This window comes from Lissotriton helveticus, chromosome 1_1, assembly GCF_964261635.1.
Source record: "Lissotriton helveticus chromosome 1_1, aLisHel1.1, whole genome shotgun sequence".
NCBI lineage: Eukaryota > Metazoa > Chordata > Amphibia > Caudata > Salamandridae > Lissotriton > Lissotriton helveticus.
Window position 1 is genome coordinate 2133864029 of NC_136057.1, and position 21228 is coordinate 2133885256.

At 42.5% G+C, this 21228-nt stretch overlaps 1 protein-coding gene across 2 annotated transcripts in view; it reads right to left on the minus strand.

The window, feature by feature from the left end:
* The window catches only part of TGFBR3 (transforming growth factor beta receptor 3), a 344310-nt gene that overhangs the window by 40749 nt on the left and 282333 nt on the right, over nucleotides 1–21228 (minus strand). The window contains exons 14-15 of one of the 2 annotated variants that reach the window (XM_078646301.1): nucleotides 13658–13699; nucleotides 680–787 (exon numbers count right to left, since the gene is read on the minus strand). In XM_078646301.1, coding sequence (XP_078502427.1) covers nucleotides 680–787; nucleotides 13658–13699 — 150 coding nt within the window. The remainder of the gene's footprint in view (nucleotides 1–679; nucleotides 788–13657; nucleotides 13700–21228) is intronic. The other variant, XM_078646305.1, reaches the window with a different exon arrangement.

The window sequence follows — 21228 nt, forward strand, 5'->3', positions numbered from 1 at the left end:
TGTGGACATTTTCTGATACACAAAAAGGACCTATACCGTTTAGGTGTGCCTGATTGGTATGGAGCGTTGCCCAGCCCACACTTTTATAAATATGCAAGAGCTGGAACAAACCCCGCACCTATCTAATATATCCACTGGTTGTGCCGGAGACAGGGTGGAAAACAGGAGATGAAAGCAGCTGGAAACTTACAATTTAATTTCCAGGCCATGCAGTCCAACACCTAGAAGGTGCAAAAATAATTGGATAAAGCTGTCGAAGGCAAGCAAAGAATCCACTGTGCTCGTTCTTTTAATTAACTAGGGGTGTGTAGGTTCCCAATTGTCAGACTTTACTTTATGAATAAGGGGATAAATCACAAAACCTATCCGCTTTTTTACACATCTACAAATATTGTATGCTGATTGTGGGATGCTCATCTCTGAAGAAACATCAGCGGGTGTGGTTACTGAACAGGTGAATGCTTCCACACTTGGTACAACGTGATCACGACATGCGTCTTCTTTCTCACTTTATTTATTACTCTTTCAGGTGTATTAACAAGTGTATTATTTGGGCAGATGCAACATTGCTCCATTGAACAGCCTACATATAAATAGAGTCAAGTAAACGGTGCGCGCATTTAATACCCAGAACTTAACTTTGGAACCATTATTCTTGCATAAAAAATAATGAATGTACCTGTGTGAGAATAGATGTACCACAGAGCTCCAGTCAGCAGTGCACCAATCAGAAATGCTGCAAAGGCAATGCCCACAACTGTTGGGGTGTCCAGGCCATAAAACACAGCTAAAAGAGAAAGGGTCACATCATTATTGTACTTTGCTACTGTTGTCCCATTTTGAAGTATAATACATCATGAACTTTCAGGTGCAAAGTAAACCAACCACAAAAACAGAATACCAACACTGGTTTGTGGTATGCTAACATACAGCCAACAGATTTAAATATATAGTTTAAAAAAATGTGCCTTAGGAATGCAGCATACACCACAGAGCATTAGCGTATGGGTCCTCCTATGCAGTTCACATATCAGTCAAGGCTGTGGGAGGCGAAAATAAAACCACATAAAGAGCAAAGTATCATTGCTACTTTGGAGTCTTTCCTAAATCCTGGCTGAAGTTGACAGTAGGTCAACATGACTGGTTTCTTCCTGCCTCTTATCTGCGTAGAATCCTCTGGTCCTGGAATGGGTAACAACAAATAATCCATATATCTCATTCAGGTAGACTCACGCAATGCTTAAAATGTGCTGGTGATTGCAGGCGGTGAACACTCATCCACTGGGACCAGACCAGGACTTATTTTGTATCATCAGAGTTTTGACTAAGGAGAAGAGTGAGGAAAGCAGAAAACGGAAATGAAAGCGAAAGGTAAAGATGGGAGAAAGCGGTAAAAACGGACATAAGAAATGAAAAAGAACATGCAAGAGTAAGGTAAATAGACTGAAAGAGTAGGGCCGGGGAAGAAAGCAGCATGCAGTGGAATCATGACTTGACAGTGAAGATATATGGCAATCTGGCATTCGGTAGCTCTGGCGACAGACTCCTAAGAAAATCTTTAGACACCTGCAAATATTTTGGAGCAAATTAAGCATGAACCCAGCAAATTACAGTACTTCGTGCTGTGCTCCTCACATCGCTTCATTCATTTGAAGCTCTATGTGTATATTATGACTGGCTCTCATGTAGAGCCTTTACTGTGAATAACTGGATCGAAATACAGCTACTCGCTAACATAAAAGTGGTGGAACAAAAGCTCTTTCCAACTGTTGTTACACCACCAGGGGAAGCGCTTGGTTCCCCTATGTTTTCCCATCTTGCCCGGGTTTGTGGGAGCACCAGCTAGGCAACAGAATAGTGGCTGGCCTTCTCATCCACTTCTTCAACCTCTTTTGAGTCGCCAGAGACCCAGTGGAGGTGGAAGAATGTGGACAATGCACCAACCACCACATTCTTTGCAGACCCACACTGACAGGGGAAAAAGTGACTTAGACAGGTGAAAACAAGCCATATTGACCAGCAGCTCAGTGAGCCACTGCCAGCGAAGCACCAGCTCTCAGCTCATGTGGGAACAGACAACATGGCCTCAGGAGAGAGCGGAGGAAAGCCCAGAGAGTGAGTGCTGGTTGTGGGTGGAGGCAGGCCAGATATTTTTATATATATATTTAGATGGAACAGAGGTTTGACGAGGGTGGAGTGTGTAAGTGGCATGACACCAGGTCAAAGAAAAGGGGGAGAGTAAACGTAGAGGGTTGTTAAGGTAGGTGGCAGGAGACTAGGTATTTTTTTACATTTGAAAGTGAGGGAGGCTCATATTATATATGGCATCCCTGTTACTACTCTGTCCCTGTGCTACAGTTTAATGTAGAGGCAGATTTGTAGATAACACATCAATTTGTAGAAAGGTAAAACGTGGACAATGGGGCTCTTTTCACAACAGGGCTCTGAGTGACATCCTCGACTACTTGAACGTTACCCTTATCTGTATATCACGCACAGCCCTCTGATTAAAAACAACCCAGTCATCCACTACTGCCCATCGATAATTCTATAGATACTCATCCATGAAGCCAGAATACTCAAGACAAGAACTACTGACAATTGCCAAAGGTTTGATTTTGTATATTGGAAATCTTTGGTGTGTAGCATAGGGAGTTGTGATGTGTGTAGAAATGTGTAAGTGTGTGTGTGTAGAGATTTGTAAAAGTGTGAGTGGAAAAGGGATGGCATTTGTTGGCAGTATCAGTAAAGAGGACAGAGGGCAGATCAGTCATGTGACATGAGCCTCCTTTCACCCTCCTGATTGGATAAAAAGGATATTGGTATGAAGTGTGTGAAAGTACCATTCTTTCTAAGCGGGGAAGCTCTATCCGTAATGGTGCAGAATCACCACTCCTCAGCAGGGCTGCCATAGCTTCAGCCACTCAGTACCAGGCCTTCTAAGGCAATACTTTTAATGGCACAGTATGAATTAGTTTAGGGACAGTGTTTATGTATTTGTACCACAGTACAGTTTATGTAGGATGGCCCCTGATGTCTGCTATAGTCCTACGATAGGAATACAGCGTCAGTCTGGCAGCAACCTTTCCTCGGAACAGCAATGCAGCCATGCCACTCATTCAAAGGAAGAGAACACTACACTCGGCTAGTGCCTTGAAGTCCGAATGCACCTTATTTAAAGGAGAAGCTGAAAAAAGTTTCTGTTCTAAAAGGTGTGTTTACTCGTGACCTCAGTCACCAACATGTCAAATGCACGCTTTAAGTGGTTGGACAGCAGGTGAGGGACCCATGTCACATTCAACGTGTGTGCTCTACTTAGGTTTAAGGCTCAAATCTCGCGATGTCAGCAAAGGGCCTGTGTTTTGATGTGTCTCTCTTTCTCTTTTCAGGAAATCAGCTCCTGGCATTAATCTTTGTAGATAAACCGTGAATGTAACTTATTCTTCTCCACAGCTGCAGCCGCCTGTACTCTGTACACTTTGAAACGTTGGAGGCTCCTGCACCAATCTGAGGTGGTGACAGAAATGTCAGATCGAGGGAGAGAAAGAGCAGAAATAGAAACAATTGTTTCTAATGTTTGGCTGGAATTGAAAGTCTAACGCGAACAGCAGCCGCAGTAACAGTCACTTCCGTTGTGCACAAAGGTCTTAACTAAGAAAAGCCTCTTGTTGAAAATTCTTGAGTGGGAGTTTGTTCAACATAGATACAAAGGCAGGGAAACAGCGATAGCAAAAAATAGTTGGGCCTTTTCCACTATTTTCCTTGGAACATAGAGTAAAAATCTATAATTTCATTAGTAAGGTATTTATTTGGTGGAGTGGCTTGGAGAATAAAGAAGTCACAAGAAATGTAAATAGAAACAGGGCCACTGTTTCGAAACTAATTAGGCTCGAAAAGTAAGCTCGGGATAAACAGTGCAGTTTTTCCCTCTCCAAGTTCAATTTATTTTTTATTTACCATTTCGTTTTGAAGTTTTTGAGGCAAGATCGCAGCTCCAGGATGCATGTCACCTCCAAACAGAAAACAAGAAATCTCAGACATGTGTCAGCATTGTTGGGTCTTATGGACGAAGAACAGCACGAGTTTCATTGGCAAAACATGCTCTACAGCCACATCTGGGCATACCCGCATCAAATAAAGAGCACCACACAGCAACAAAGGGAATAATGGAAATACTTGAATCAGTCTGAACCATTGTGCTCCCTTCAGCTGTTTTTAATTCATGCGTGCCACTACTGACTGGAATTACCCATAAGCAACTCAGCCTTGCCTCAGCCTAAAAAAAGACAGCACGGTGCAAGCTGGTAGGTCCTGTCCCCTTGTAAACCACTTCCAACTCCTGCGTGCTGATGGGGAGGCAAGAGTCTGCTAGGGGCCAGAGGTTGTGGACATATACAGAATCTACACTTGAGGTTCAAGCAGGATGAGGATAGGGATATCTACCTGAACACACTGTCAACCTCTGGCAAAAAAGGGTCAGCGCTAACTGAGGGGCCATCTTCATATCCCAAAAGGCAGGCTGGATCTGAATCCTTTACATCCTGAAATAGGTCCGAAACATCACCTGGACATAGGTGACAATCAGATCTAAGGTATGGCATGGAAATGACCTACGTGTGATGGAGAGACTGGTGTCTCTTATAAAGCTTTGCTGATAAGAAGAGAAAGATTTGTCCTCATTCACAGACCAGATAAGCCAGAAAAGAAACACAGTCCAGTTTACGGGGCCAATGCCACTTTAAAGAGAGAGTTCCTACTAACTGCTACCCAGTTTCTCCTACTGATGAAAGTGTACAGCTACCCTGGCCACCACTTGTGGGCATTTAGGATTGTAAACGTGGATTATAAAATCCTCAGTGAAATACTGGTAAATCGTTTGCTCCCTTGGCTCCACAATTTGATACACCCTGACCAATCTGGATTTATACTATGTCACAGTTCAGTACCCAACATCAGATGGCTGGTCCAAGTTTTGGACTCTTCCCTTTGGGCATATCCTAAGGCCATGGCACTATAGCACCCAGCATCGAAAAAGGCCTTCGGCTCCCTACAAGGAGACTTTCTCCATATGGTTATGTCTAGTTTGGGGCTGGGCAGTGGATTACTTTGAATTGGACACGTCTATTGTACACTGGTCAGACAGCATGTATTAAGACTGGCAGGATCATTTCTAGCTCCTGTACCATTGGTAGAGGCACCAGTCAGGCTGCACACTATCCCCAGTTCTGTTTGCCATAGCAGTTGAACAGTTGGGATTAACACTTAGACAGAGTAACTCCTTTCAAGGATTGATGGTACTCTGCTCTACATCTCTCTATATGAGGATGATATGCTACTATATTTATGCAGGGAATGATTGATCAAGGAGTGCGTCGGTACTGTGCTTGCACGTTTTAGTGAAGTGTATGGCCTACAGATGAACTTTGGTAAATCTAACACCTATTCCCTGCATCCTCTGTGCACCAATAATAAGCCTCTGGAAATATGGGCTGAGATCCGCTGGAAGCGTGCACTTTTAGATATCGGGGTGCAGATATATCAATCCAAAACTCAGTTGCTCAAGGACAACTATCCTCTCTGCGCCAATCTCTTTGCTTCTGGCCCACATTGCCATTGACTGTGATAGGCCACGTGGCCCTTGAAGATATGGTTATCCTCCCACACCTTCTTTACTTCTTTGAAATGCTCCCCATTCGGGTATCAGCGGCAATTTTTTCACAAGATTGATGAGATACTTCTAAAATAGAGCTGGGACACACAGCATCTGCTACAAATGCAGTTCCCTCTCTGAAAACCATTAATAGTCTCTCATGCAGGGTCAAGGTGCTAAGAACCAACAACAGAGAGAGAGACTACAGGGACAAATTTGTAGCTAGAGAATGAGGTTGAAAAAGAAGACCTTACGGACTATTCTCTGGTGAGGCAGTCCTGGAGGAATGCTTGAGTGGATGAAATTGCAGAACATGAGCTGAAAGTTGCTGCCAAGCTTTTCTCAAGTGTTCACTTAACTTATTTGCCTTTGTATTAAAGACATTTGTCTGCCTGAAATATAGTGGCAATATATACTGTTCGATAAAACATTTAAAATAAATAATAATTCAACTAGGTTTCAAATATTTCCAAGATTTCTTTTGGCAAATATCTTCGTACGTATGATCTTTCTCTCTGTTGGTGCTTCAGTAGCGAGATGCATTACAAATAAGCACTGAAAATCATTTCTTTAAGACTACCAACAGGATTGTTTAGCTGTTTGATTTCTCATGGAATTCTTTTTACAATAGTTTTAGGTGCATGGATAATAATGTCGGGTGATTTTTCAAATACGCTTCTGAGTCCACATTCATTTAACCTTACATCAAGTTTTTATATTCATTCAATCACTCAATCAACCAAACAAGAATCTTTATTTCGCAATGTTTCCAAAGCATATAAAGTACGCAAGATAGTAACAACATTAAAAATATACATATTACATAAAATAATTAACAGAAACGAGAAAAAAAATCATATTTAAAATCCTAGGTTAAAAACAAATAAAAAAACAAGAAAAAACATCATCGAAGTTTTATAAAGTGCATAGTGCCATCACAATGAATTATAAATACACCTCTGCTATCGTCAGGTCTACCATTCTATGTTGGCTCTCCTATTTTTAAGGGAAGACCAGAGAAACGGGCTGTAGCATAACATAGAAATGGGTCACTCAGTTTTTAAATAAAAATAAAGGCTGGACGACATTGCCTAAACTTATATTTGCGCAAAAGAGGGAGAATGAACATAACCCTTTGGAGATCATAAAAACTGCAAAAGGACAATATATGTAAATCCGACTTGGCTGACCTTCCATCACAAGGACAGGCTGGCAAATAGTTTAATGAGTACTTATTGTTTGGTAAGCCCATCATCAAGGGAATGTAATTCATACAAAAACTCACTAAAATGAAACGGTGGTGAGAGTTTGTCACAAACATTAAATATGATTCATCGACCTATGTGATGGGAGGGGACATAAGGTACAGCTTTACTTAGGATTTTAGTCGATTTAATCCCTCTCTCTCATACACAACCTTCGCTAAAAAGATTTCTTTAATTCTTGTCTTCGACATAGTCAGACAAGTGGAAGGGTTAGAGCATAGCTCTTTCAAAGCTCCCAAAGTGCACTTCACATATTGCAAACAAGGAATCTTATGTACGTGGTCTAGGGATAGGCAGGCCCTGATGATGTTTTGGGTCAAGTTGACAGTGTCCCTCCTCCAGATCGAGTGCCATAGCAATATGGGAGCTAACCGGAGAACATCAGAAAGATATGGGACACCAAGTTCAATATGGCAGTTATAATTTGAGCAGCTGCGTGGAAGAACGAGTAGCCTTTTATAAAAAAATCATCCTTTTTTCTTTGTAAAGAATCTATTGCCTACAAGTTTTTATTACCTCAATAGGCTTGTCCCGAACTTCTTAATAAAACTGAAAATGGCTGTTACACTTTTCTCCATAATGCTATTAGCCACCATATTTACAGAGAAACGCTTGTGATCGAAAAGAACCCTCAGGTAAGAGAAGGTGTACACCACTTCCAGCCTGCGTGTCTCTATGTGAAATGCTGGAAATTTGTTAGAGCGTGCCCCTGCCACTAACACAAACAATTTTGCTTCATTAACATGGAGTCCAGACTTTTCATAAATTTTGAGTAGGCCTCTATAAGTTTCTACAGCCGCCTCAGTTCTTGCTATTAATACTGCATCATCTGCATAACACAGAATTGGGAGGGGGGCTGCATTTAAAATGGGCACATCTTTCGTAGACTCGTTCACGGCTGCCTGCACCCCATTACTATAGACTGAAAATGGAAAAGGGGCGAGGACACAGCCCTGTCTTACGCCCGCCCCGTTTAATCAAAAATAGGCCTTGTGCACTCCTCATCCCTGTCATTTTTAAATTAATTCTCTTTCTAGGAAAATTATTTTTAAAATGTTTGTATTCAAGACCTTGCCAAAAAAAAGGCCATCTGGTTTACCAAAGGAGTCTGTGTTTTGGAGTACCAAGCCACATTCCAAGGCATGTAGCTTTTTTGGCAAGATGCACACAATTTACCTTGATAAAAATATATAATAAACAATGACGTGCCTCTGCAAGGAAAGCAGAGGAATAACAAAGAGAATACATTTTGACTTTTGGAAAAACAAAACTAAAAATAAATGAAGCGATCTTCAAGCCTTTTGTATTTTGGTCTCAAACACATTCTAGGTTGCTAGCTTTTCTGAACATAAGCCCCTTCCTCGAGTTGTTTTTATGCGACTAAAGCTGAGAACTCCTTTCATCGGTCTAAAAGCTTTTTCAGCTTTGGTAAGTAGTGGAGGGGTGGAGTAGTGTCACTCTTTTAGTGTTGTCAGCTGTAGTCAAATCTTCTCGAAATCAGCCCCTGTCTTTAGCTCAGCTTTCGAGCATGCTTCCATTAGAAATAAAATATGTGCGGGTACAGTATGGCAAAAAGTTGCAAATGGTGCATCTAGTGAGTTTCTGGAAGGCCTTTCTGGCCACTGGGCTACTGGGCACGGCTAATGTAACCAACAACTCAATAGGCCGCTCCATTCAAATAATGTTTGTGGATAGCCAATAGTGTGGCCATTTCACCTTATATTGCAAGCAGGCGAGAAGAAAGAGTGAAGATTTTATAATATGAGGTCTATGAATTGAAAAGTAATTACATATTTTAAAATTATTTTGTCTATTTTTATGCATACTGTATTTGTGGGATTCTAAGACTGCTAACAAAGGTTTTGTAACCAAGCAGCCCACCTCAGATAATAAGTGTGGATTTAAATACGCATTTTGTGATCAGGTGATCTGTGGCCAAGTAGTAGCGGCACTTAAGAAGACACGTCAATCATCTTTAACCAGACATTTGTACAACTGAGAGTCTCTGAAAGGCCCAAGGTGCAGTTTTCTTTGTTCAATCCAGAAACCATTCACTGAAACATTTTCCTCAACATATATTTAAATAATAAATTGAACTAGTAGGATGGCACAGGATATGACCTTACATTACAAGCAGTACCCATCATGATTGCCCAGTTAGCACACACATGGTTAAGATGTCTGGATTTGCTATACTGACACCATTTGTGTGGCATAAGGTGTGCCTATGCACAACGTGGGTGTGAGGTCTGTTTGTGGCAAGAGGTGGGATTTCCCCTAATAATGAAGGGGTTGGATCCCCCGGTTGTATCCATCATTAAATTTAGATAGAAAGGGTTCAATATTTCCTGCACTGAGATGCACCCAATATGACTCCCCATAGACTATTATCATATTTAAATATGAGGTGAGAAGCTGAGTCAATTCTGGCTCGCGAATGGTACACAAATAAAGCTGTGTGTTATTGGCACGATAATTACATCTGAATGGTTCGCATGGAAATTTCCTGAATTGAGACAGACAAAGAAGCCATTTAAGAATGGCAAATGGCTGGTGGTAAAAGTGCACCAGCCGATCAAGACAACTTAAGCTATGTCACTTGTAGAGGAATTATGTATGCCGTTAGAAAGAACATATAGCATTGGCACAAAACCAGTTCTACAAATGGACCTGGGGGCATTTTGTACAGGGATTTCACCTTTTCAAGTTAAGAAGGAAGCACGAAAAGACCACTAAATTTGCATTGTTGCTGTCCAGAAGGCAAGTAGCTATCAGTCATATGGCAGGAGTGGGGCCTGAGCTAAATAGTTAGATCAAAGACTCAATTAAATAGTCAGTCTCAGGGGGAATACATATGACAATGATGTGCCAGACTAAAAGATTTTGTGGGTTGGCAATTATTTCTACAATATTTGACTCTCAACAGAGGATTTCCCTTCTCTCCCAACCAACCAGATGTGGAACGCAAAATCCAAACAGAAATGTATTAGTATGGATAATAATAGTATAAATGGTTCAGTTGATGTCATAATGTACCTCTAGTAGGTGGTCTTGATCTGCTCATGTGTGTTACATCATGAAAATCACAACACCTTCTTGAAGACAAGGTCACTGATTCTGCAAAGGCACTGCCGTTATGACAAGCCCGCTGCCATTTTGTCTGTATTATTTGTAGTCACTATGTTATGTTTAATATTTGAAAATAAATATAACCATACTAAAACAGCCCTGAGCCTCTGTTAGCAGAGAACAACTGAATGAGGTGATAATGAATGAGGATGTAATTTAAATGCCAGGGTCCAGAAGAGTTGTTCAAATGTGTACATGTGTATTACATGTCACACATGGCAGATCTGCCACAGTCCTTCCTGGAATCAGGAATTACTAAAGTCATGTATTAAATGGCAAATACAAAAGTATTAACAGAGAGCTGCGAACAGACCCCACGTGGACCACTATAGCCTGGAAAACGAATTGAGATGGGGATCTTTTGTGGAGAGTGGTTGAATGCCCTTATTGGAGGACAGAGCATCCTCAAAGCACCCACAGACCACTCACGGAAAGCTCCAGCTTCACGGTTTCAATGTTTTTAAAAAATGTTTAGCTCCAGACACAGTCCTTGCATTTTGTAGACAGTTGGACAAAGTGAGGCACATTTGTGATGAAATGTTCTATTTCTGCCGTGGACTTTGGACCGGTAGTTCTTTTTATCCCAGTATGTTATTTTAACCAAAGGATTGCCACATGTTCATTGACACTAAACCTTTGCACATGATGTTTTCCTGGTTTACCTTTTAAACAGATTTGGCCAATTAGGTCAGAAACTCTTTTTTAAGCGCTTTAGTCTTTCTCTTAGCGCTGGAATAGCGAGGATCACTGTTCAAGCTTTATGAATGAAATGTAATTCATGGTGCAGCCTAAATGGGTTTAGGCACCAAAAGAGGACCCCCAAATCAAATCAAATATGCTGTTGGCTAGTTTGGCTAATTATTTGATATGTGGTGCCAGATACTGCGATTCTTTAATTAGAGTATGCAGTGGTGCAGCTAGGCCCTTTTCCGCCAGTGGCGGTCCCAGAGTTTTCCGCCTCTCGACGGCCGTTAAGAGTGGGGGGTAGTGAGTGCTGGGCATTCCAGTGCTTGCCGCCCTGTGATGGCCGCAGCTAAGAGCGGGGGTGGGCCGACACCAGACCTTGTGCGGACCGCCCACCCCACCGCCCTTTGCTATGCCACTGAGAGTAGGTCATTTTGGAGACAAGACAAAATCAGGAATAAAAAAGCAAAGTTTGGGCTTGACTAACATGTCAGGTGGAGTGCCTCATGAGATTGTCTCTTTAAAACCTAATTCCGAATCCCTTGCTTCGAGCGTAATCGTGCTTCTTTGAGCTACAGTGAACGTCTACGTAAGTGACACATTGTGAATCACTAACGCCTTGACCAATTCTCACTACAGAATTGAAGCAGGAAGACTTATGTGTGCCAAAAATGTTTTTAAAGTACTTTAGCTAAGTGAACAAAGCGCTGCCTGTTGGCCTATATATCCAGCACTGAATAATGCAGATGCAAAAATAAAGATCTGAAAATAGATAATGCGCGATTGTTATTTGAATTAAGCACAAGGAAGTGCACTCCATCACCAGACAATGCCACAATTGTTACGCCTTGTGTCTGAGGGTTCTGCCTGTGACAGTTCTACCGAACTGACACAGGCTGTGCTAGAACAGTAGCTCACTGTGACTGCAACACACTCCAGTAAGTGCAAAAGGAGCAGGGCCGCCTCCTTAAAGACGTCACCATTTAACAATTTTCTCGAACTCTGAAGAAGTTAGAATAGTTTTCTGAAAACCAGCTGTCATTCATTTTATCATAAATTTTTCTGACAGTTGTACCACTGCACGTATCGTGGAGAGACAATTAATAGTTTAAACCTGTCTGACATATTTCCAGGAGGGCAGATCAGTTTCCTATTTTTAGGATGTCTATATTTATTTATTTATTTTTATGTATTATTCCTAATGCGCATGTTTGCCAGAGGGCTTTTTGGCATTAGGAGTACTAAAAAGAAACAAAAACCAATGACAGACTTAGAAAACCAGAAAAGTTTAGAGGTTCAGACAGAACTGATTAAGATTGGTGGAGAGGCGGTGGAGAGCCAGTGGGTTCATATCCATATACAACACATTTACATACAATGTAGGCAGTGGTCTTCCTGAAAATATGGGACAGTGCCTGTCCAGCATAAAAATGTTACATTCCTAAATAGCATGCTGAGATAGTTTACTGAACGCTACAATACACACTAGAATTCAAAGTATGGTCTTACTACACATCTGTATGAGACATTTTTAATTGTTACCAAGGGACATTGGGATTTCACACTCCTGCTGCATGCCTAGGCCATATTTTTCCCTAATAGCCACACTTGAAATATGGCATCATTTTAGTTCTCTACGTAAGCATCAACTGATCTTGGTTCAATGTTTTCAAGCCAATGGATAGAAGAAAGATTTTCAAGCACTAGTAGCTACTCCTGGATAAGGGTGGACTTGAGAATCATATCAGTCCAAACACTAAAGAGATCAATTGTTTAATAGTGAACAAACCTCAACCATTTGTTAGCACTTTCAGCCAGCTTGAATGAGTAACTCCATGCAAAGTATATATATTCATAGTTCAAATAATGGTTCCACAATATATTACACCCAGGGCCATGGGTCATTATACTGCATGTGATAGATTGCAGCACATTAATATTGCATACAATTCATCAACCTACCACAATATTGTAAGGTAAGTATATAGCTACTGTTGGCTCCACTTATACTCGCCTATCAAGGTAACTGTAAGTGGAGTTAAGAATAGTAACCATATACTTACCTTGAGATGCCATGAATACGATGGTACGGAAGGTGAATGCTGTTGACCACTCTACAGTGACAAACAACTAAACACAGGCCTAAACGCACCTTGCCCTATTGGTGTCGTACACACAAGAATAGGACGACTGATGCATGGCTTACACTGTCCATGCTCAAGAAACACAAGTTTGAAAGACTCTAGTAACAATGATATAGAAATACCCAACGGGGGAAGGGCATTTATTCTCAAATGGAGATCTTAGATTTATCCTTCATGCTTGCACTTTACAAGGGACATTGCAAGGCGTAATGCAACTTTGATAAACTGCAAGAGGCTATTTGCAGGCAGAGCCTGACGCTTTTTGTAATGCGGACTATACTCCTACCAAGAAGCTTCAGATGTCTGGTCTTAAATTCCCTGCAAAATAAAACATGCCTAATTTCCACTTCCCCAAGAAGTAAAGCTTTAGCAACGAGAATCGGTTCTGAGAAACCATTGGAAATGTACCAAATCCAAGATAAGTAAAGTTTCAGCGAAGTGGAGAAGTTTAAATCTTTTTTTCAGATTTGTGATAAACTAAAGCAGTTAAACAAGTTACCATACAAAGTGTGTCAATGTTAATATTGCGCTTAGTGACATACTCACTCAGCGGTATGTAATTCAACTATCTAGCCATCTTCCCATCAAATGACTAAAGTCTGAACTGTAGTCACGTGTGTTTATTTTTGAACAGTCATCCATCTTTCTCAACGAAGGAAATCGAACCAGGCACTCACACAGGGTAAAAAATACAAGAAAAGAAAATCGATTGACAATGTACCTTAATCACTCATATCATTCACTAAGAGCTCTTAAGAACGTGGTGAGGAGCACAAATAACTTACGTTGTGGGAATCCAGAGCGGTCTGTTGTAGTTGGTGCGCCTACTTCAGAAAAAAAACACAACATTAGTGCAATGCATCCCACTGCAACCTATACCAATAATCAAGAAATCACAACCCCATTTACATTCACGTTTTTAAATTAACTACTCTCTAGTGGGCTGCTTCTGCATTGGTGAACACCTAATTTCTGAGCAACACATGGCTACAATGTATGAAGTATTCTGAATGTCAAAAATATTATTTTGAAGTTAAGGTGGACTCTTACTGAGCAAACTCTTTTGATTTGGTCTAAAGATTCCAGAAACGGGCCTACTTTTTCAGATCATCAGAGGCTGCTTTGGTTTCATTCCTTATAGAGTGTGGGAAAGAAAAAGGGGTGATTTTTAGCTAAAAATGCAGCCTAACTATGGCTGGGAAAAAGGGTCCTGTAGGAATGCCATTTGTATTTGAGTGCTCTCTGGGGATGATTAGAAGGATTACAAACAAGCACACATGCAGAAGCTAAAACACAATTGAGCATAACAGCATATTTAGGAGTACCCTATCGTGATCATACCAACCTCACGAGCATGAGATGTGGATCCGGTGACAGCAACGTTTAAGATGACATAACTTCCTAAGTGACTTTTGTTTTACAAGCTTTGGTTGTCAAAGCTGGAGGAGCATTCTCAAGCAGATCCAAGTGGAATGTTTGGATTTATCTAACACTGATGGCAAACCAGATCCTGTTTAACACAAAGAAGCGCAGGAATGGACTCTCGACAGTACACACCTGGCATCGAAAAAACACTTTTTGGCAAAGCAGTCAAGAACTGGGATGATGACCTACGAGGAAACCAAAGGATTGAAGTAGGATAGAGTCGCACAGAGTCTCACTTAAAGGTAATGATATTCCTGCAAAGTTTCTGGGGTGCTCTCCTACACCCTGTAAGAAGCTTGCAAACAGCACAGTGCTTTCCCTAGACACACAGATCTCTAGTTCTAGCATGTAGCTGTGGACTGCAAGTTTACAGCATGAACAAGGGGTATCTAGATAGGTGGTAGGGAGAGAGATTGGGAAAAGAAGGGGGCCCAGAAAGCTACAGGGCCTGAGCTAATTGTGAAACTGGGAAACGGGAAGGGATCCTGAAACGCCTTGTATCTAATACTGACCAATCATTGGAGGTGAATGAATGAAAGAAAATTTATATTGCGCGGCTAAAACCCGAAGGCATCAAGGCGCCTATCAAAGTAAATCACAAGAGGCAGAAGCAAAACTACAGGTATGCTTTGGCAAATAGCCGTGTCTTCAGGGCTTTTCTAAAGGACTGCAGAGTGGGAAGGGCCTTAGTTTCCACAGGAAGAGCATTCCACATTTTTGGTGCTATAGTGGAAAAAGCTCTGCCACCCCATTTAGCTCTGCGAATGCGTGGTACAGATAGCAGAGATTTGTTGGCAGGGCGCAGATTCCTAGAAGGGCTGTAGGGGGCCAAAAGAGCCCCAATACCTACTGACCTATTTCTCGCTAAAGCGCCAAAGGTCAGGCACAAGATTTTAAAAGAAATCCTGTCCTCAATGGGGAGCCAATGTAACGCTTTCCTTGCGGAAGTGGCTGACGCACGTTTGGGTAGATCCAACACAAACTTGGCCGCCGCGTTTTGGACCATTTGTAGGCGCTGCAGCAACCCCCTGTTGAGTCCTGCATACAGCGCATTACAATAGTCAAGTCGGGAGCCTATGAGTGCAACCACGACTTGCTTTCTGGCCTGCTGGGATAAGTAATGTTTAATCTTCCTCAAGATGTGGATTATGCCCCAACAGGTGGAGACTGTTCTATTCACCTGCTGACGCATATTGAGGGTAGGGTCGATCAAAACTCCTAAGTTTTTAGCCAGGGCAGCGGGTACCGGACAAGCTCCCAATGAGGCAGGCCACCAATTTGCCGACCAAATATCCTCCTTTCCTCCAGGTAGAAGAGGTGGTGTAGAAAGCATGCTGTTTCCTAGCTTAGGAATAGGGCTTGGGCTGTGAACGAGGGTTGACAACATTAAGAGAGATCTGGAGGAAGATTACCTCCACAATCAACTGGAGGACTTGTATACCGTCCTAGAGATTATATCTCACACCACACACACTAAGTGACAGTCATCTCTCATGCGCTGGAGAAAATAGAGCTGGACGGGATCATGCTGCGTATGTGGTGGAACCTCCCCCATGTGAGCTGGAAAGCTGGCATTTCCTTTTGATCTAATAAGGCAGAAACGAATGCTTGTATGTGGGGGTACTTATATTGTGCAAACCGACCTAGGGAGCACCACATCCCAAGAGACCCAATGACTACTAGCCCTACTGTAGGGGGTGGAGAGGGAATTTACATGTAGGCACAGATTAACCACTTAAATGCTGGTACCTTACAGATGAGTTATAGGCAAGAACGAGGAGAAAGCGGACTCACCACCATTGACGAAATGGCGACAAAGATTAATACCTATCAAAAGATAACATCTATTTGGAAGAAATATCTAACGTACATCAAAGGACGATTATTTCCCATGTTGAAAAAGCATATGATGGCCCTGTTAAGAACATAGTTACCATGAAGCATCTCTATAGGAAAGGTAACAGAGGGATGGGAGAGAGAGTGGAGCACAGTCCAGTGGCACACATATAGAAACTTATGATTGGGCTGCGGGGGTTAATGGTGAGTAATGGGGGCGTCAGGAAACTAGCCCCGAGCTGTGATCACGTTTTAGCTGAAATAATTGTAAACGTGTTCTTTTGTCGTTTGTTTACAGTGTCTTTTCTTGCAGAGGATGAACTTGCTCCGCTATCTCTTCACAGTTCCGCGCGCGCACGCGGCCCTTGGTCCCGGCGATGACCTCACGCGCACGCAGACTTCCTTCAGGCTCGCGCTCATTCCCGGCCTCCCCGGGGCAGCGCCGCGCGCATACTTTCGCGGGTCCGGCCCGAGTCTGATTGCACACCAGGGACGCTGAGGGAATGCGAGCTCTTGGCTCTCTTCGCGGCCCTCCGAGGAGTTGAAGTGGTGCTTTATGCTCAATTACCCTCCGGACAAAACAGTCAACAATACCCAACCCTCATCCAGCTGAGACCAGGGTGAGGGGTCTCTGCCTCGTTAAGTCAAGCAGCCGCGAGTGAAACGGTCTCAATTAGTTGTTTCTTGGATCAGTCACTAGCGGCACGAGGAGCGCTAAGGAGAACAATAAAGATACCCAGACACATCACAAAAGACACAAAATCTCCTCCAGGGCCCATAAAAGACGCACAATGAGTAATTACTCTACTGGGGAAAGCACATGCCATCAGCAACGGGGAAAGGCTGGAAAAAGTGCCAACACATATTGATTGACTGCCACTGCCTTTCAACTGTATAATTCTCAGCGACCACGTCATTAGCTCTCCTTATCTCCCCATCCCCTTTATATCTTAAGAGTGAGTTTATCACTAGATAGGTCATCCCAAAGTGCACTTTCTACTTATTTTACAGGAGACATTTACTTTCCTTAACTTGCCCTACCTCTACAGTGGGGTGAAACAACAGAGGGAGTCCCCCACCACATCATAATTTGCTTATCATTTTTGGTCCCGGCAGGGCCAAGACTTGTTTTTTTACTCCTGCAACTCGTTATGTGGTCTCTGCGCGGCAGTGGTGTAAGACCCGAAACCACCCATAGTTCTTGGCTCTTTGTTCAGAGTGACAATGATCAGCAATTGTGCTGCCGTTAATTGCACCAGGCTGGCTCTGATCTGACCTTGCAGTGGAACAACAACATGGAACCCTACATTATGTTGCCTGCATGACAAAGAAGGAAGAGGCCTTAATCAGTGATAACTGCCATCCCCGGTTCTTTCAGGACAAAAACAACACCAGGTAGGATTTATTCTTAATTGGCCTTAGGTGTGCTATGTGAGGACACAAGGCAGTGCATGTGCACTGAAAGAGAATGAGTTTGCCTGCACCATCTAGGAACATCTGTGTAGCTAGTTGTACAGTGCAGTCAACAAGAAAGGGTCAGAGGTCAGTCTATGGGAATTATGTATGCCTACACCTTTTGCCTGAGCACTATTTGAGAATGTCCCGGGGCTCCTATTCAAGGCGAAGAGTAGAATAAATTAGCATAGTGAAATCAAGGGAAGGAAGAGATCTGGCAAATATTGCCTAGATTAAGCCCTGTCTCTTACTATATACAACAAGACAGGTAAGATGAGAGGTAGGTTGAGGATGATGTTGCAGTTGCAGGCCTTGGTCTGGTCTCCCTTCACAACACTGGACAAGTCCAAGAAAGAGGGAGCTCATCACTGGTCCCCTACACCCTCTCTATCCTTTAGGAAAGACTATCAATCCATTTGCATGACACGACAAACAGATGGGAATTGATCAAAGGCCTTGGACATCATTAAAAAAAGCCCAAATTAGTTATGGCATGGCCTTTGGTGGTCTGAGCATATCATCCGTGTGTACAGGAGTTCTGCTGTTAACCTTGGGGTATGTCCATGCCAGGGACTAGAAAGTGGATCATAGGCTAAAGAGCTTTCTGCTCAGGTTATTCCATGACGGGCAGACTCTCTCGAAGGATCAGAGGAAATTTCTTCAAAGTCCTTAAAAAAAAAGGCACAAACTCACTGAAAGATAAATCTATATCTTTGGACAAAGGGATGTGATCCTATCCAATACATCAGCCCTCCACAAAATTAAGAATGATTTCAGATCACACAGTTAAGGGCATGCAGGAAAAGCATCCCACTAAATATCCCACCAATTCTCCTCAGCACACTTAGGGCCCGATGTAGGTGGCCATTACCGGTCGGTAACGGCTGAATTTGTCCGTTACCGACCGGTAAAGGGGTCATTGAGATGTAGGGGACCTTTTTTACAGAATTGGTAAATTTACCGAATCGGTAAATTTACCGATTCTATAAAATACCGAATCAGTAATTTTACCGATTCGGTAAATCTCACATGTAGGTGGCACTGCAAACAGTGCCACAGGCCTTTAGGAGTCGGTATTTTACCACCCAATCCAATTGGGTGGTAAAATACCGAATCCAGGTGTGCATGCACATCTGTGCATGCACACCTGTGCCATGTGGCACACAGACATGCCCTAAGGGCATGTCTGTGTGCCACATGGCACACATGCCTGTAATTGGGGTGCCAGAGGGTGTCAAAGTGACACCCCCTGCACCCTTGCAAAATTCGGTATTTACAGATTTGGTAAATACCGATTCGGTAATGCCCATTGATTCCTATGGGCTTCAATGCCCATAGGAATCAATGGGCATTACCGATTCGGTATTTACCGAATCGGTAAATACCGATTCCTTCCGATTCGGTAATTATAAAAATAAAATTACCTACATCTGCCCTCCTCTTTTTTACCACTTCTTAAATACCGATTCGGTATGAATCGGTATTTAAGAAGTGGTAAAAAAGATTTACCTACATCGGGCCCTTAGTATGTCCCCTTGCTAGCATTAGCCATGGGAGAGGAGTTGGCCTAACGGCTAGGGCGGTTGACCTCAAATCTGGGGAACTGGGTTCGATTCTCGGCAAAGACGCTGAACATCCTGTGATTCTGGGCAAATCACTTAATCTCCCCATGCTTAACAAAAAAAATGAATGTTTCCTCAAGTAACGCAACTGGTGCTATGTAAAATGCTCTGATACCTTCGGTCAAGTTCGCGCTATATAAAACTCTGTATAGTAAAAAATTTAGGCGAGAAGGGTGACTGATATATTTCCAAGTGGGCTAGAGAGGCTCAGCTAGAGACAGATGTGTGTCAGAAACTATCAAGAAAAATAATTACACTGGGTTTCATGACCCTGATGCCCAACTTTGGCCTGACCACTTACTGGTCTCATGACCTACCAGGAGGGTGATGAACATAGCATTTATGCTCGAGCTGATTCAGAACAGGGTGGTGGCACCAGTCCCATGCAGAGAAGAGTCTCTAGAAGTCTATGAAAGTGTCTTTTTCATCCCCCAAAAATCCAGCTTTTTTAATCTAACTATAAACCTAAAGGGGATCAACAGATTCATACAGACAATATCTGAAGTAGATGCAATAAATAACAATATCCATTGTCAGTCATTGATGTTCATCACTCTCCAGAATCCCTGTCTTCATGTCCAGAGAACGTGGACACCATTAATGTATGCAATTGTTAGTGCAAGGAACTCACTAGCATTTATAACTGATTCCATTTGGCCTCACATCCTCAACCAGGTTCTTACTCCCTATTTGGGGTTGCTACAAGAGAGAGCAATGATGTTGCACCCATATATGGATAATTTGCTAATTCATGCAGCTGAACTGAATAAGGTGAAAGAAACCAAGAACTGGTGCACATGGTTGAGCAGCATCATGGATGTCTCCAGAATATCCACCAGTCTCAGTCTGCAACTTCTCAGGAACTGCAGCTCATAGGTCTTTCTGCCAGATCCCCAATACTCCAGATTACATGAGAATGTCTCCAGATAGCTATCAATGGGTACACCTTATCAGAGGAACTGACTCTGTGCATGGCAGCATGGTATTCCATATGATTGGTCCTCACAACAGACTTCAATTAAAGTGCTGCCTCGTACTTTTGTCACCATACAAATGGTCAGCAAATTGTTCTGGTGTGAATGAAAACTTTGAGACCCAGTCAGAAAGTGGGCAGTGCCATGCATGTTAAAAGCGGCGGACTCAACTAAGAGTTACAAATTCTTTTTCTTTAAAAAAAAAATCTTTTTATTAAAGACATCTAAATAAGCTCAATCACAATAACCTTGGGTTATAATCGTATAGCGATATCACAAACAGTTTCTTGAATGGCACACAGTTTCCTACAATTATAAACATTTAGGTTTCTCAGTCTTCAGCAAGAATAGAATCATTAAAAGAGGGGAGGGGTAGGAAGAAGGGGGGACACAAATATTTCCACGATATGTGTTCCATTCAGCCCATATATGAATCCATTTTTGGGGACATCCCCCATAAACGTAGACAGTTTTTTCACGAAACATACACCAGTCCATATCTTGTTTCCATGATTGTAAGTTGGGGGTTTCCCTCGCCCCCCATAATCTGGCGATGTTACGTTTGGCTATTGTTATTGTTATTGTTATTGATATTTTTGATTTATAACGCGCTCAATCACCTGCAGGCCTCTAAGCGCTCGGGAATCGATGGTAAAACAACAACTTTAACAAAACAGAAAGGTATCCACTAGCCTAAATGGTTCACAAGGACCTCCTAAACAGCAGCGTTTTCAACCCCTTTCTAAAGCGTAGGAGATTCTCTTCCCTGCGCAGTGACTCAGGTAGGGTGTTCCATAGCTGAGGAACCAGCACCGAAAAGGCTCTTCCGCCCTTGGTAGCAAGTTTATACCGAGGGCAGACCAATAGTTGAGAGTCTGAAGATCTGAGAACTCTCTTTGGGCTGTACACTGCCATACGGTCTTTAATGTATGCGGGCGCCATACCATAAATGGCTTTGTGGGTTATACACAGACTCTTGAATTCCACTCGTTCCTTGATGGGGAGCCAATGGAGACTCTGTAACAGGGGGGATGCTTTAGTTCG